General features: G+C 46.6%; 1 protein-coding gene across 9 annotated transcripts in view; it reads right to left on the minus strand.

The window, feature by feature from the left end:
* Positions 1–1,037: 1,037 nt before the first annotated feature.
* LOC117215819 (RNA-binding protein Musashi homolog 2) overlaps positions 1,038–15,350 on the minus strand; it is a 123,381-nt gene continuing 109,068 nt past the window's right edge. For all 9 annotated transcript variants that reach the window (XM_033462310.1, XM_033462308.1, XM_033462304.1 and 6 more), the window contains 2 exons: positions 8,412–8,652; positions 1,038–7,142 (listed from right to left, as the gene is read on the minus strand). In XM_033462310.1, the coding sequence (XP_033318201.1) occupies positions 6,267–7,142; positions 8,412–8,645 (1,110 nt within the window). In that variant the 5' untranslated portion in view covers positions 8,646–8,652 and the 3' untranslated portion in view covers positions 1,038–6,266. The remainder of the gene's footprint in view (positions 7,143–8,411; positions 8,653–15,350) is intronic.

Raw genomic sequence — 15,350 nt, forward strand, 5'->3', positions numbered from 1 at the left:
CGGTACAAGGTGAATCGGAGTTGCGAACAAACGCGGCGAATGCAAAGGGCACGCAACGCTCGTGTTCCGACCAACCAGAGAGCGGCGCGAAACGAATGCCTACCGGGGTTAACGAGGCTAATTACGGCTTAATATTAATTAGCCAATTAGCGATGCGCCCGCGGTACTGTGCCTCCGGCACCGACGGTTGCGCCAGCCTTCGACGCCACCGACCGAACGGCGAATAAAAAAAAAAAAAAATAAAAGAAAAAAGGAAAGAAATCTATGAATCTTCTACTAAAAAAATAAAAGAAGAAAGGGGGAAAGATACAAAAAAGAAATTGATGAGAGAGAGAGCCATCATGGATGGCGGTAAATACTGACAGGTACGCTAATTCGAAGTTTAAGTGAGTTATAGAAGAGACAGAAACAATACATACGTGAGTGAGTGAGTCAAGTATTACACAACATGAAAAAACAAGGAAAATAAAAAAAACAGTTACTTCTGGCGAAAGTAAGAGAAACGATATAGTTAGCCGCGATGTACAAATACGATCGTAAAAGGGGTTTCTATTACGAAAGAAGGAGGAACAACGAAGAGGGGAAAAAAAGGTTGTCGTACACACAATACAGGTTAGCTACAAGTTTGAAACGAACTACTTTATTGGCAACTCATCTAGGCATGGAACTAAACTAATTATCCGTCGTTCTTCGCGTTCGCCGCCCTGCGTACTCTTGCTGTGTATCGTGCCGTGTCTCGATCCTTCCGCGGTTCGGAATCGTCCATGTATCGTACCGCGCGTTTTTATCGTCCCTTTTCTATCACGGGCATCGCTCGTTCAACGGATCCGCGTTTATGGCACAACAAAGTAGCGAAACCAAATTAAGATAACAACTATAGTAATGATTGGAAGAAGGAAAAAGAAAAAGAACTAAGAATGACAATGGAAAGAAAAAGTACGAACATAAAAGGTAAAACTGAAGAGGGAAAGAAAGAAGACGAAGATCGACAATGAGATTTCTCGAGCGTTCATTTAAATACGCTCGTCCGTCTTCTCATCGCGATTACCAATGTATTTCCAATCCTTTCGAGTTTCCCTTAAAATACGTTGGAAACTCGCGATTCATCGGCAATTAAGATTACGATGGAAAGCAGAAAAATAGAAAAACAACGATCGATGACTATAACAACGATACGCAACAGCAACCATGATCGCAGTCGTACTTGCAGGGGTGACGACACCGGCGGTAAAAATAATCAACGATGATAACCGATAATAATAATGATAAAGTGTGGTGATAATAGTAGTAGTAGTAACGATGATGATGACAATATTAATAGTAATAATAGAGCGATAATGACAGTAAATAGTAATAAGGATAGAACGAGGTATACGGAATATCGGATAGCCATAAACGGAGAATTGTGTAGGGTGTGGGTGGACTCGTCTAATCGAGTCGAGAGACACGTCTGATACGTGCCTCGGCGAGGGTGAATTATTTCTTTTTGTCTTCGTCTCTTTTCATCCGATCCCTCTTTCTCGCTCCGTTGTCCGCCTTGGTCGTTTGGCCGAGGAAAAAACGGTATTTATCCCAAGGCTCTTTCCCTCCCTTTTATTTTTCGAGGAACGCTGCTTTGGCGTGAAAGAACAGCAGCAGCGGTAGGGGAGTTTAAGAAAAAGTTGCGGTATTATTACAGAAACGATCGATCTCCGTTAAGAGACTCGGATTCTCTGAAAAAGTTCTTCTTTTAATCCCTCTACTCACTGCTGCTCCGTCGATAAACGATCAAGTATTTCGTTCGTCATTTGAAAATTTGAGTATCGGAGGAATTATATCGGATAATTGAAAGTTTTAAACGATTAAAAGTGATGGGTTTTGGAAGGTGGGCATTTTAATTTCCGTGTAAAGGGTATGCCAGCCATATACAAGATACATATACCAGGAAAAGAAAAGAAAAATAGAAACGATCGAATATTTGAAGTATCAGAGCATGGCTGACGTGGCAGACATTCGATCGATAATATTTTGTGCGAATGTACATTCAAATTGATAACATTGTAATTAAAGGAAGAAAAAGTAAAACGTACTGCGTACGCGTACAAACATTCATCGAGAAAATATTAAAAAAAAAAATAAAAATAATTTCAAAGATAAACAAGAGAAAAGGGAAAAGGAAAGATCGATCGAATGATCGTTCCGATGAGACACGGTCGCGATGAAACGTCTGCAAGGAAGCAGAGCAGCGAGTTATACTATTCTTAAAACACGTATAATACAATGAAACGACGAGGGCGGTGAAGGAACAACGGGATTCGGATCTAAGATATTTCAACCAGCATGCTTCACCTACTGATCATTCTCAACTAATGGATGGTTAGCGATCATTAAAATACTAACTACGCTAAGAATTACTCTCGACATTCGCAATAAGTACATTAACGTGTGTACGTGTGTTTTATGTATGAGCATGTGCGTGTAGCGTATAAAATACATAATCACCGGCATATGTATGAGAAGGGATTTCTTTTCGGTAGGTTTTCAGGTAAAAAGAAAAGAAGGAAAACGTTCGTAGAGGAGGAACAGGTTAATCGTCGTCGATGATGTTTTCTTGTCGATTGCAAATGACGAGAAGGTTCTGTTCCGCGTCGACGAGGAAATCGATCGGTCGGATCGAGTGCCCCCGCGTTTCTTCCTCGTCGGAACGCGTCCTTCCGTTCTCGCGTCAAACGATTGACGTATTTCACGCGAGACCGTGGAAGCGCTCTCTTCCTTCCTTTCGACCGACATTTCGGAATATACGATCAATTTCCCTGAAAGGGAAAGAGGGAAAGGACAAAATAGAAAGAGGAGCAATTTTTTTTAGAAACAAAGAAAGAAACAAATAAGCGGGACACGATGGAACGAAGAAGGTGCATGGTAAGAAGAAAAGGAAAAGTGGAAGCTGCAGGGGTATAGGGTACACCGATATCGGGTTGTCTTCGAGGTCAGTTTTAAGTACGCACCCATGTTCTATCTCGAAACTGCGTACCATCTCGAAGTACGCAGACCGTGGAAAATAGAATTCGGTTGCACCGTGGTCTCTAGTCAAATCATCGCCTCTTGCTTGCTTTTTTTCGCTAGATTACGCGCACGCGTGCACGCGTACCTGTTTCCGCGATTTCTCGTATTAAGGCGTGCTTCGTTATCTCACTCTCTCTCTTCCATACATTCGCTAACTCTTTTACTTCCTCACACTCTCACGCGTGCTCACTCTCGCACTCTCTCTTTCAAATTTTTTTTTTTGTTTCTTATTCATCTAAGTACCATCTTATAAGTCATAAATATCACTCGCGAGCTTTGTCGTCGTTAATATTACGGTACATATTAAGTATATGTTTAAAGTATATATCACTAAAGAATATTACTTGTCGTTTGAAAGAGGATTCTTTCTTCGAACTTCTCCCGCTCCGCTATAACACGTTTTCGCCGCGTCGTTTTCTTTCTTTTTTTTTTCTTTTTCTCTGTTCGCCGGAGCGGCGAATCTCTTTCCTTTAAATATCTCTTTACGCGTACAGATTATCGTCTCCCTTTTTTTTTTCTTTTTTTCTTTTTCTCACTCGATTCGTGTCGTCACGCTTATCGTATCTCGTTAAACTTAAATAATACACAGCTTACAGTTTCAGTAGATCGCTTATTGCTCGAAGTTTCTCACATTTGTTTCGCGGCATCGCGTTCCTCTCGCCGACGACCACTCTCTCTCTCTCGTCGTTTGCTAGCGGCAAATCGCGGCGCCTGCATGCGCGGGACCGTTTCGTTCGACCATCTTCCGCCCAATCGTTCGCGAATTAGAACGGTATCATAAATAAATAGAAGAATCGCAGATTGCGATCGTTAATTTAAGTCTTGCGGAAACTCGTCTGTTCTCTCGTCCGCTCGGTCGATCCTTCGCGCTCCTGCATCGACGATATCCACTCGACGCAATATTCTTAACACTACGGCAACCGGATGATGCCACGTGAGAATTAAGCATTGACGTATCTCTACCATTATTTAGAGGTTCGAGAAAAATCAACTATCTCAGTTTACTACATATTCCTATAAATGTGACAAAAATCATATTTTATCAATTGTCGAGGAAAATGGTCGTTCGTGATAGCGTCGATAGAAAAAGGAAAGAAAGGCGGAAGAGCAAAGGGAGAATGAGGTGAAAGGGAAAAGAAATAAATTTTCACGAGCGAAAAAGAGTTGGTCGAAGAGCGAAGGATCGATGACGAAGAGACGCGAGACGAATACACCGATGGAAAGGCGCGAGTCGATCGAAAGCGGCGAAAGATCGAGCCGCGGATGCAGTCGCCTCGATCGATCCCTGGTCGCGAAAACGAGAACAGCGTGACGCCTACGGATAGGTATAAATTAAGTATCGACTCGTTTTGTTTCGAACTCCTTAAAATTCTAGTCTTAATCTGCTTGAAACTTACAACTAGGATCGCTTAATTAACGCTGAGCTAATCTCAATCTTGGGTTCCTGTTATCTTGGCCGCGTTGCTCGCGACTCTAGTACACCTAGAAACGAGTATCCCTCAGAAATGTGTTTTCTTTTCTCTTTTCTCCTTCCCTTTCTCTGTATATCGCGGTTGAATCGCGGACTGCTCGTGCTACTCGCGCGATGGAGAAATATTGTCTTCCGTTACTCGAAGAAAAATATATGTATACCTATGCGCTATCTTATTTAAACGCGTCCCGTGTAACGCCTGTTTCGCACGCCTGCTTTTTCTCTCTACGTGTACGCGTGGTTGACCGTGCGCGTTTGCGACCGTGTGACCGAACGCGCGAACAGTCGTTCACCGAACGAAAGCGCGCAGTAACTAAAACGGAGACAAAACAAGAGGAAAAAAGGGGGAAAAAGGGGAAGAGAAAAGTTAGCCGAGATCGCGACGAAAGCTGACAAACGGATGGGCGAAGAGAGAAATAGACAGACGAACAGCTAGAACGTTTCCACATATGCTTCGTTTGGCACTTTGACCGAGGCGGAGGAGTATGTCGCGCGACAAACAGGAGAACTGCCTCGTTCTCTGGAGCGGAAGAAAGGGGTGTCGCGGACCGCGATCGTGTCGCTCTTTACAACGTGGAGCGTTCCTTTTCCACGTGCTTTCGTTCGGGTTTGCCAACAACGTCGCCCCGCGATTTTTTTGTAAATCGACAAAATAGGATATAGAATGGAGCCGACGAAAGAAACGTCGAAAAGAAAAGCAAAGCGAACGAATCCAGTGAGTAATCGGGCTCGCGAGGTCGTTCGTTCACGGTGTAACACATCCAAATGTTTTGTCCTCTTTCTCTCTGTTTTTCATTCTACCTCCCCTGTTTTATTGCTTCGTGGTCGAGATCCTTGAGAATGGAACGGTCGCGAAACGACCGCCGATATCGTTTAAATAATTAAGTAATTAATTAGCATACGAGCAAGCGCGGTTGAACAACGTCGCGCGTATTCTGCCAGGGACCGTGCTAATCTAACTAGGAACCGAATGTGTGGCGAGAATATCGTGGAACGCGTGAAACAATTACGATGGACGAAATCAAAGAAATTGAAAATGAAGGAAATAGGAAAGGAAAAGAAAAATATATACGAAAATTCGCGAACGAAGGATGCAAGGTTACCGCAACGAAATATACGATGCGATCGAATTACGCGCGACTTGTTTCTCTTTTACATATGCACACATACATACAATTGTTCTGCCTCTCGTCCTCGCTGCCTTTCACACTCTCTCGCTAATAAATTAATCGGCAAGCGATAACGACGAGTAGTAAACGCAAGAAGAATAATTTCGGTTTTCGGGCTGGGAAATCCTCATGCCCTGGTCGAGGACACCACCTCGGACTCTGCGACGCTTTCGAGTTTATGTCCGTATTCGCTCTCTTCTCGTTTCTTTTTCTCGCACCGCTTTCCACGACTCATCCTTCTCAACGTATAAATTCTCAGTATATTTAACACGTAATGCAAATACGTGACAAAAGCAAAAAGAAATGTAGAACCGGTAACCGATTACACAAAGGACAGCAGACATTTTTATCCATTCAACGGGAAGACGATGGCGAAAGTTTTCGCGCTGATTCAAACGCGAAACATTTTTCAAAGTGGCAGCTAGATAAGTATAGAATCGGCGAGGAAGAGGAAAAGAAACCGAGAATCGTCCGAAGGAACGAAGACACCCGCGTCGCGAGGAAGAGTCAGCGGAGACTCGGTCGGCGCAAGATTTCCGATCGCAGAGCCGACGTTGGGTGAAAGGCGACCGAAGCAACGGCATTTAAACGTACATGCCCATTCCATACATGGAACCCCAGTCGACGCCCTGGAAGCTGGACATGTCGACGTTGGTGAGCGAGTATCCCTGGTAGGGGTTGGCGGGCGCAGCCGCAGCCGCGGCAGCCGCTGCAGGAGTGGCTGCTGCCGCGGCAGCTGCGGCGGCAGCGGCTGCTGGTGGAGCCGGAGCTGGGGCCGGCGCTGCTGCGGCTGCGGCTGCGGCGACCGCCGCCGCGGGGATCGGGTACGGCGCGTATCGATAAGCGGACAAAGCCGGGTAACTGCTGGCGAACAGTTTTCCGTATCCGGCGACGGCGTTTTGTACCTGGGCAGCCGCAGCCGCAGCCGCGGCAGCTTGCACTTGGGCCTGCGCCTGAGCCGCGACGATCTGCGAGGCCGCAGCAACCGGCAGTGGAGGCTGTGGCGCCAGTCGAACGCCCAGCGCTCCCAAAACCACCCTCTTGCCGAGGGTCAACGCGCCTGGTTGAACCGCCTCCTTGGGCTGAGCCTTCTTGCACTCGACTTTCTTGTTTTTGATCGTATGGAAATGGATCTCGCACACGCGGTCCACCACGTCCTCATTCTCGAACGTGACGAATCCGAAGCCACGATGCCGCTTCGTCTGTTGGTCCATCAGCATCACCGTTTCCTCCACCTTGCCGAACTGGTTGAAGTAGGCCTTCACTTCGTCGCTACTAGTGTCCTGACTCACGCCGCCGACAAAGATCTTCTTCGTGCGATTCGCCTGTTTCGCGCGGTTCTTCGGCGTCGCGTGTTTAGGGTCGATCTTCTTCCCGTCCAATGTGTGGATTGGACACTTCAGCACCTTGTCCACGCTACCGGGCTCGGCGAACGTGATGAAACCGAAGCCGCGACTACGCTGTAACCGAACAAGCCAGAACGGCCACGATGCACAACGACCGTCTCTTCCAACTTCCCCGTCTCTCTCTCACTCTCTCTCTCTCTCTCTTTCTCTCTTTCTCTCTCTGTCTCTTACACACACGCACACACACGCTCTCTCTCTCTCTCTCTCTCTCTCAGTCTCTGTACGCACGCTTTCGCTGCTTCCTATATCGAGTGTCCCTTTCTTTAACTGTATTCGACAACCTGCCTATAGTCTATGGATATTGCTTCGTTTTTCCGTCGATCTAATCCGGCGAGACGTCGATTTCGCCTGTACTTTTATAAAACGCACGCGGCGCTACAAACGCGTCGCGAATATTTTCGTATCGTTCAGTTTTTTAGTAGACTTGCTTGTGACGAGAAAACTCTTTTATTACCGTCGCGTTCCGTCCAAAAAGTATCCTGTCTCGTTTATCTCGATATCGTACTCTGTATTGTAAAAGAGGTACCATAAAATCTCCTTTTATGTACAGTTAACTAATTACTACCAAACTACCGTTTACATGCAAGACTGTCCAAGCCAATGTAAGACAAACATTCTAGGATTACGTGAGACAAGGACTTCGAATAAATATGATAAGAATCAACTGAAGTTACGGTCGTTAATTGCATCGCTACCGAATACGAGTAATATATGTATAATCTATGCCCACAGTCCTCGTTCGTGATTTCTCTCGAATCCCGTGCGAACGTATCTTTTAGAAACGAGCCTCTGCCTCTTTTCCACCTTTTACAAGTTTTAAATACATGTTTTAATACAGTAAAATACCAAAATACGATTCTACTTCCTTTACACTGTCTCAGCAATTAGTTACATCGATTAGTACAACTTTCTGTCTACGATCTACTGTGTGAAGTCTCGTGCAAAAGTGGAAGGAAGAAACTGGTGCATCGAATCTCCTCGAGGCGAATTGCGTTTTCATCTTTTTTTTCTTTCTCTTTCTCTTTTTTTCTTTTTACCCCCTTCCCATTACCGATCCCGAATCTTTTTCCTTCGATGCGAACGGTTTGACCTATCGAGGAGGAAATGGACAAGAATTTGAACGCGTCGGTGGCCCGTTCCCGAGCTTCTTCATCTTTTCTACGTTTTCGCGGTATCTTTCAAACGCGAGATGTTTTCAGGAAACATCTGATAATTTCGGCAAAATTCTATTATCACGATTTTGATTGTGGAAGCTCGACGAAACTTTCGGGCCAGCGACTGAGATGGACAAGCCGACGGAGAGCTTCCATCGAGTAAACCGACCTGTGTAACCGGATCCTTCATGATCAGGACATCGGTGACGGTACCGAACATGCCAAAGTATTCCCTGAGCTTCTCGCTGCTGGTCTGCCAAGACAAGCCACCGACGAAGAGTTTGCCAGGTGCCGGGTCGCCGCCATTCGGTGTACTCCTGCCGGAGCTGCCGGAATGGCTACCGTTTATAGGCACCAGGGCATTGTGAAAATCGTGTTCGATCGCACCGTTCGCTGCCTCCATGCCGGCGCTGAAACACACATCGTATTCGTCCTCGATTAGACATTGCATTTGACTTTTATTCGTTGATATTTCTATCGTCGGAAGAAATATAAAATATGAAGGAGGATAGGGAGACAAAGAAGGAGAAAAATTAGAAGAGAAAAAGGCATGAGATTAATCTTAGTCGGAGGTTTCGGGTTTTCGTTGCTTGGTAAAACAGAATTTTCAGAAATCGAGTTTTCAGGGTGTAAGAATTGTCATTTTTAGGTGACGTTTGACATACAAAATTACTAGGTAATTGCACAGCAAGGGACTTGAAATTTCTCATACATACTTAGTTATTAGTGAAGAAAGCACAATTATCTTTAATATTACTTTAGCTATTATATATTTATCACGATACGTTCTTTCCAACAAAGGAAAGAACTTTTATTAGTTCATCAAGCTCGAGCGTATAAAAGAAAACATTTTCGAAGCAGCGTACAGTGATACACCCGGAAGCTTCGATTCTCAACACTCTCTCCGATTAATCTCGTTCTTTCATACAAACTTACATTCGGATAAATCTATGTAAATCTCGTTTGACATCGCGAACGATTAAATCAGGCCACAATAGCGTGAAAAAGGAAACGAGAAGGCCAAAACTGGAACTCGACGTCGTTACGTAATTAACAGCAGGTTACATTTTAATTACTGATGTAAGGCGAGTTGCATGGAAAAAAGAAACCTTTTCCTCGCGACGGTTTCCCAACGGCAGTTTATTGTCCGACTCGCGAACCACCGGCTGGGCCCTCGTTTCTTCTTCGTGCACGTGTTTACGCGTCGCACGGTATTAAGCGTAACTTGTCCCTTACATTCTACGTATACATATGTACTCGAAACGCGTCGAAATGTTCCGAATCGACCCTCCTGCTACTTTTCTGCCCGCTCGCGCTTTCTGTGAGACGAGCTGGTGTCGCCCGCGAAATTCTCGTTTAAAATTAGTCGTCGTTTAAGAAAAGAAACTAAATCTCATCGTCGTTTCGTTTAAATCGTTGTGGAAAGCAGTCGAGCGATCAGTAAGATCAACGAATCCATCTAACATTACAATTGCGTAAAATTTGTACCATAAAAATCAAAATTAAAAGTACGTGAAGAAATAATGTAAGAGCAAAATTATTCAAATTCTGAAAAATCCACCGTCGTGAATCTATCGAATTATTAAGAAAATTATTATAATTAGGAACCGATAGTTCCAAAATTAATAGGTTCCAAAGATATTTGCTTTTACCGAGTTTCAGGGAAACTCGGGTGACGCATTTTCTCTTTTCGTTTCAGATAATCCCGTTACTACTACTGCAAGCTTTCATGATCATTGGCGTGCCTATCCTGTGCTGTCACAGACTATTTGTCACTACGATCGATGTTCAGTAAGTTTAGCCCAATCAGATCGGATATATGTACATCCTACGCTGAAGGGTTCTCGTTAGCAATCCAACGATTACAATCAACCCTGGATCTAATAATCGAAATTCTTTGCACGTAGGATTCCGCCGGGAAATCGTCGTTTCGAGATAACGTCTCCTCCAGGATTTTTCGATCTACGAAATCCTCGGGTTCTCAAGGTAAGCGCCGCGATCTTGTATCGATGCACGATTTACATTAGAAAACTGTATTCAAGAAAATGTTCTCCAACGTTATCCAACGAATTCATCCGAAGGAAAAACATTTTAGCTATCATGTTTCTTTCGCCTTCCACTCGAAAGATTCGATTGAGCCGATAGGAATGCGCAACGTTATTTTATTTTCGCCCTTCCTCTCGTTATTATTCTTAACCGCCAATGATTCGTCGCCTGTCTCCCTACGAGCGCTACAATGACACCAACAATCGCAAGAATGGTAGTACTCATCCATCGTTGTCACGTAACAAACTATCAATCACCAGCTATTACCATCGCCTCTTGTCCTCTCTCACTTTCACCACATCTTAAAATTAAAGAAATCCCGAGAATTATCGTACAAATTCCTACATTCAGTCGCCTCTTATCACCCCTTTGGCCGTCTCTTTTCCCCCTTTTACTCGTTCTCACCAAACCTTAAGAAACCTGGAGAAACTGCTGAATTACCATACGACTTCCTCTATTCCATCGGTCCATTCAAGCTTCCGGAAACATAACCCTAAAGTACCGAGTAACCGTATAAGATGGCACGGGTAACGCGTCTGAATGGCAACAGAGCGCCCGCGAGCATTAAACCCCTGAAGTCCGAAGAAATTCGATCGATCGTCTAATCGACGATCCCGACTGAGCGAGACCCGAGCCAGTAGAAAGAGCCAGAGACGTAGTTTCCAGCGGTTATAACAAAGTCGTGGAGATGTACGTTGCCTTTCCCGGCATGATTCGTCGAGACCCGCTGCTCAACATTCGTCGGAGAGAAAGAGAGAGCGCAGGCGGATTGCGAGGGGGTTAGGGGGGGGACGTAAAAGAGCCGCACGTTACTCCGATTCGGTTCTATCACCGCGAGGAACGTGGACAGAGCGTAGCGAGGGGTTGAAAGAGCAGAGGGAGCGGCGTGGCTGCGGCGCAGCGCGGTCTAGTGTGGAAGCTCCCGGGGGTGGAAAGGTTCCGAGGATCGCGCTAGGGAAGAAAGAGAAGAAAGGATGTTGATGTGCGCGTGTACGTGCACCCACAACCTAACAGGGGCAAAGGGAGAGAATGGTTGGCGAGAAAAGGAGATAACCTTCGTAACGGTTGCGGGGTGCGAGAGAGATGGAAGACAAGGGACGAAAGGAAGAGGGGCAGGAAGAACGGCGACTAGCGGTGGCTTCGATTCCGCGCGCATCCAAATAATTTATCAATTATCCCGAACCCATCTGGATTCGCGGTTGCCGTATCTCTGGCGGACCGGAGGGCAGCAGAAACAAATGTAACCTGTCGTAGTTCTCCAGAGGAGAATCGTCAGGGCAATTCGAAGAGTAAAATTTTCATATATCTTTAGATACTTTCGGCTTTAAGATTTGTCGATTCGGGAATGAGTCACGATTCATGGAGATTGTCTTGGCAACCAAGAAGAAAATGATTCGAGTTGACCGTTGGTTAAACTGGAAGGAAGCTGCGAGGAGTACTCGAACGAAAGTTTTGTCGGTCGATGGCGGTCGTGAGCGGATCGTTCCCGTCACTGTGGACGAACAGGGTAGAAAGAGAAAGAGCGAAACGAGAGAAAGAGGGGAGGGAAAGAGCAAAGTGAAACGGGGCGAGCCATTCGGGGCGAGGGAGTCGGCCAGTGGGGGACGCTAGGATGGATAGAGAGCGGGAGTGGAGGGTGAGAGAACGCGCAGCTGGTGGATCAATACGCCCCTTCGTACTTCTCTCTCCCTTTCGCAATGTTCCACCCCTGCGGTACGTCTATCGAGAGATGCGACGCTGCTTTTTCTCGTTCGCCGCCTAATTTTCGCGTAAACTCGTCTCTCTCACGTGCCATTCCGCATTAGCCGGCTTTTTCTTCCGCGCCTTCTTCCGGTCATTTCATTCTCATCGCGTCCGAATCCGCGTCCTTTAACCAACTAGACGATTCCTTTCTTCTACTCTACTGAAATTTCTCAAGATCCGTTCTTTCATCGATTTACTTTCTTTTCGATACGTTAGATTCCTTCGAGCTCCTTTCGAGCGTAGTCTTCGCAATTGGCAGAAGAGAGCGGGGAGGAAGGTCAATCACGAAATCAGACTTCCAGCCATCCAACCGATCGAACTCGTTCGCCTAAGAAAGACGCCTAAATTTAGATCCAACAGGCAGACAGGAACGTAACTGGTTGAAAACCTGCGTTACGTGAGATTCGAACGATACACTGTCCTATTATAACATCGTGTAATTATTTCGGCCCATTCTTCGCATACAATGCGATTTACGTTACGTATCCCGGTGAAGCTCGACTCTCCACGTGCAACTATCTCCGTTGTCATTCGACTTCATTGTTCGCGATCGAAGGAACCTTCCGATACAAGAAACTGTCGCAAACTTTACCAAGTTTCGTCGTTTCATTTCTCCATATATTCGCGATTCCTTCGGCCGCGTGTCCAATTCCAAGCAAGTATTCAAAGATTGGAAAATCGATCGTTACCGGTGACCTCTTCTCCATCTATCTCAACGCGTTTACGATAGACACGAGGGAATTCCTCAACGATTAAACATTTCTAGTCGACGTCGTGGCACAACTGGTGGTCGAAGCGCGGTGTTAGCGCGTTCCAGTCATGACCCCGATCGTTTTGCGACAGGCCGAAACGCGAGGTGTAACAGGAAGCGAGGATAACGGGCCAGGGGAGACGGAGAGAGTCAAGCTGCTGGATACGCGAGAACGGTTTCAGTATTTCCAGTATCGGTAAGCAGCAGGCTATGGCTGCGCGTAGTCGTCGTCCCCCTGATGGCCCTCGGCAACATCGAGGGTTACTTTCCTCCCATTCTCTGCCGCCCTTGTTCGGGCTGGCCGCGCACTTCTCTCTCTTTCTCCCTCTTGTTCTCTCCGAGTCTCCCTCGAGCCTGTACTCGGTCGCACGCGGAATATGCGCGGTTAGACAGGCGCGCACCAGCTACCCTTTCACCCTTCCACCCTCGGTGGCCCGCCAAGGGGCTCGAACCGGCGAGGAGAGGGTGCTTTACCGCTGTTGGTGGGACTACGAAGCTGGAGGAGAAACTCCCTCGGGTGGGGGAGGGACAGGGTGCGGAGGCACCGTCGCCAGCGAGCGATGCAGTACCGTCGAGACGCTCGACCGAGCGATACCGCCTTCGCAAGAGTCGAATCGACGCCGCCATCGGCGAAACGACACCAAAGCATAACACCACCAGTCGCCACCTTCGGCATCTTCCGTTCCTGCCTCTATCATCGTCGTCATGTATCGCGAGAACGATCGACGATCTTCGCGCGAATCATTCCTTCGCTATCGATCTAGCGTGCGAAATATATCGAAGACGCTCGGACGCTCGCGGGTTGCATCGCGAACAGCGAACCGCGCCAAATCCCGATCGAATCGCGGACCTCGAGGATGTCGAAGGAAGTAGGATCTCTCCGGCTGAAAGGACTCGAACCACTCAACCACTCGCCGGGGATATTGTCTTGTCACAGCAGTACGCCTTTAAAGAGTTACTGGTGTGATGGGACATTGTCCTCGTCTCGTGGCCATCGTCGAACGCAGTCTCATTCGTTCCAGTGTTCTCTGGATTCCAAAGTGGAAGGAACTCCGACAAAAGTGTTGGCGGTCTCTTTGTGTTTCGTGATAGATTTGCAAAGGTGGAGAAGCGGAACAAATAAGAACGATAGAGTTCATGGGATATTTGCAGGTATCGGAGGACAGGGAACACGAAACAAGAAGAAGAGGCGAAGGAAGCTCCGTAAATTTCGTGAACTTTCGTCTTTCGAATCTCGAGCGTTATCTTCGTGAAAGATTAGAGTAACTCCGCGTCCCTCGACAGGTGACCGTAACGGGCGAAGACTCTGCCAAGGTGTCTCTTAATTCTTGCCAGCGTGGATATCACGGCGTTTCCGGTCGATAAGGCAGCTTCCGGAAGGTGCGGCTACGATGGTTCATCGAACGACTTTCTTCTCGGTTCATGGAAAGAAGCGAGAACGAACGAAAAAGGAATTCTTCGTTTAAGTTCGACTAAAAAAAAAAAAAGAGAAAAAAAAACAGACGAAGCTTCCATTCGATATAGTCGCTCGTTCCCCTTCCACGAACAAGAAAGTCGTCAGAACTGTCCATTCTGTCCATACTGTTCCCAAAACGTTAAAATCACTGGCACCGGTGGACCGTAGAATGGATTCTGAATGGAATCGTATCGTGATGTCTGAATTGGCAAGATGGCGATGTCAGAACGTTTCAGGTGTGTTTTCCTCGCGAACCAGCGATCATCCGTGGCCCCGACTTATTTTCTTCGATGGATTCCATTTTCCTATCCCCGTAAGGGTGGTTCTCGGAATCTAAGGGATTTCGTGAAAAGTATATTTCTTCGAACAATCGAATCGAACCTATGGATTCGTTTCGACCACGCCACACGTCGATAAATAAAGGCAATTCTTTCCGTTCTCGCGGATACGTAACAAAGTGGTTACACGCATCCGTTCTCGTAACAGAATCGTCGACGCATTATCGCGATCGAACAGTTGACGAGCTCGTCCACTTGGCCTAGTTCCGGGGTGGAGTAGTCCACACATAGTATCTTCCGTGGTTTCAACCCCGAAATATCTGCGGTCGTTTATTGAATAATGAATCAGGCTTGTTTCCATCCTCGACGCAGTGTACCGAATTAAAGCGGCGCCACGACGGGGCAGTGAAGAACTCGAACGGGGTCGATGAAAAGGTTAACGTCGGGTTTAGGTCGATCGTACGCCTTCTCTTTCCCTCCACTCGCCCCTCCCTCTCTTCCTCTAATCGACTCCCCTCTAGGTTGCTTGGTTTCCCCAGTTTCGATCAGAGTTTCTACTAGCGGCGACGTTCGATCGGTGTCCGAATGACGTACACGGATATGCTCGTAACTCACGTTCGACCCTAGTCTTTTGCCTAAACTCAAGTAATTTCCATTGCTTTTCTCGTCATCACGCGCAATACGATCTCGCCACCGATTCACCCACTCTCATCGCCAACGATTCATCAGACGTTATAAACAACGAGCTATGGCACAATCTGGTGAACTCATCGAATCGGCAGATCTTCGAAGCTATTCACAAGGCTCGTTGTTCTTCGTTGACGAGTCTCAGGC

The sequence above is a fragment of the Bombus bifarius genome, unplaced genomic scaffold, assembly GCF_011952205.1.
Source record: "Bombus bifarius isolate JDL3187 unplaced genomic scaffold, Bbif_JDL3187 scf7180000009825, whole genome shotgun sequence".
NCBI classification, from domain to species: Eukaryota; Metazoa; Arthropoda; class Insecta; order Hymenoptera; family Apidae; genus Bombus; species Bombus bifarius.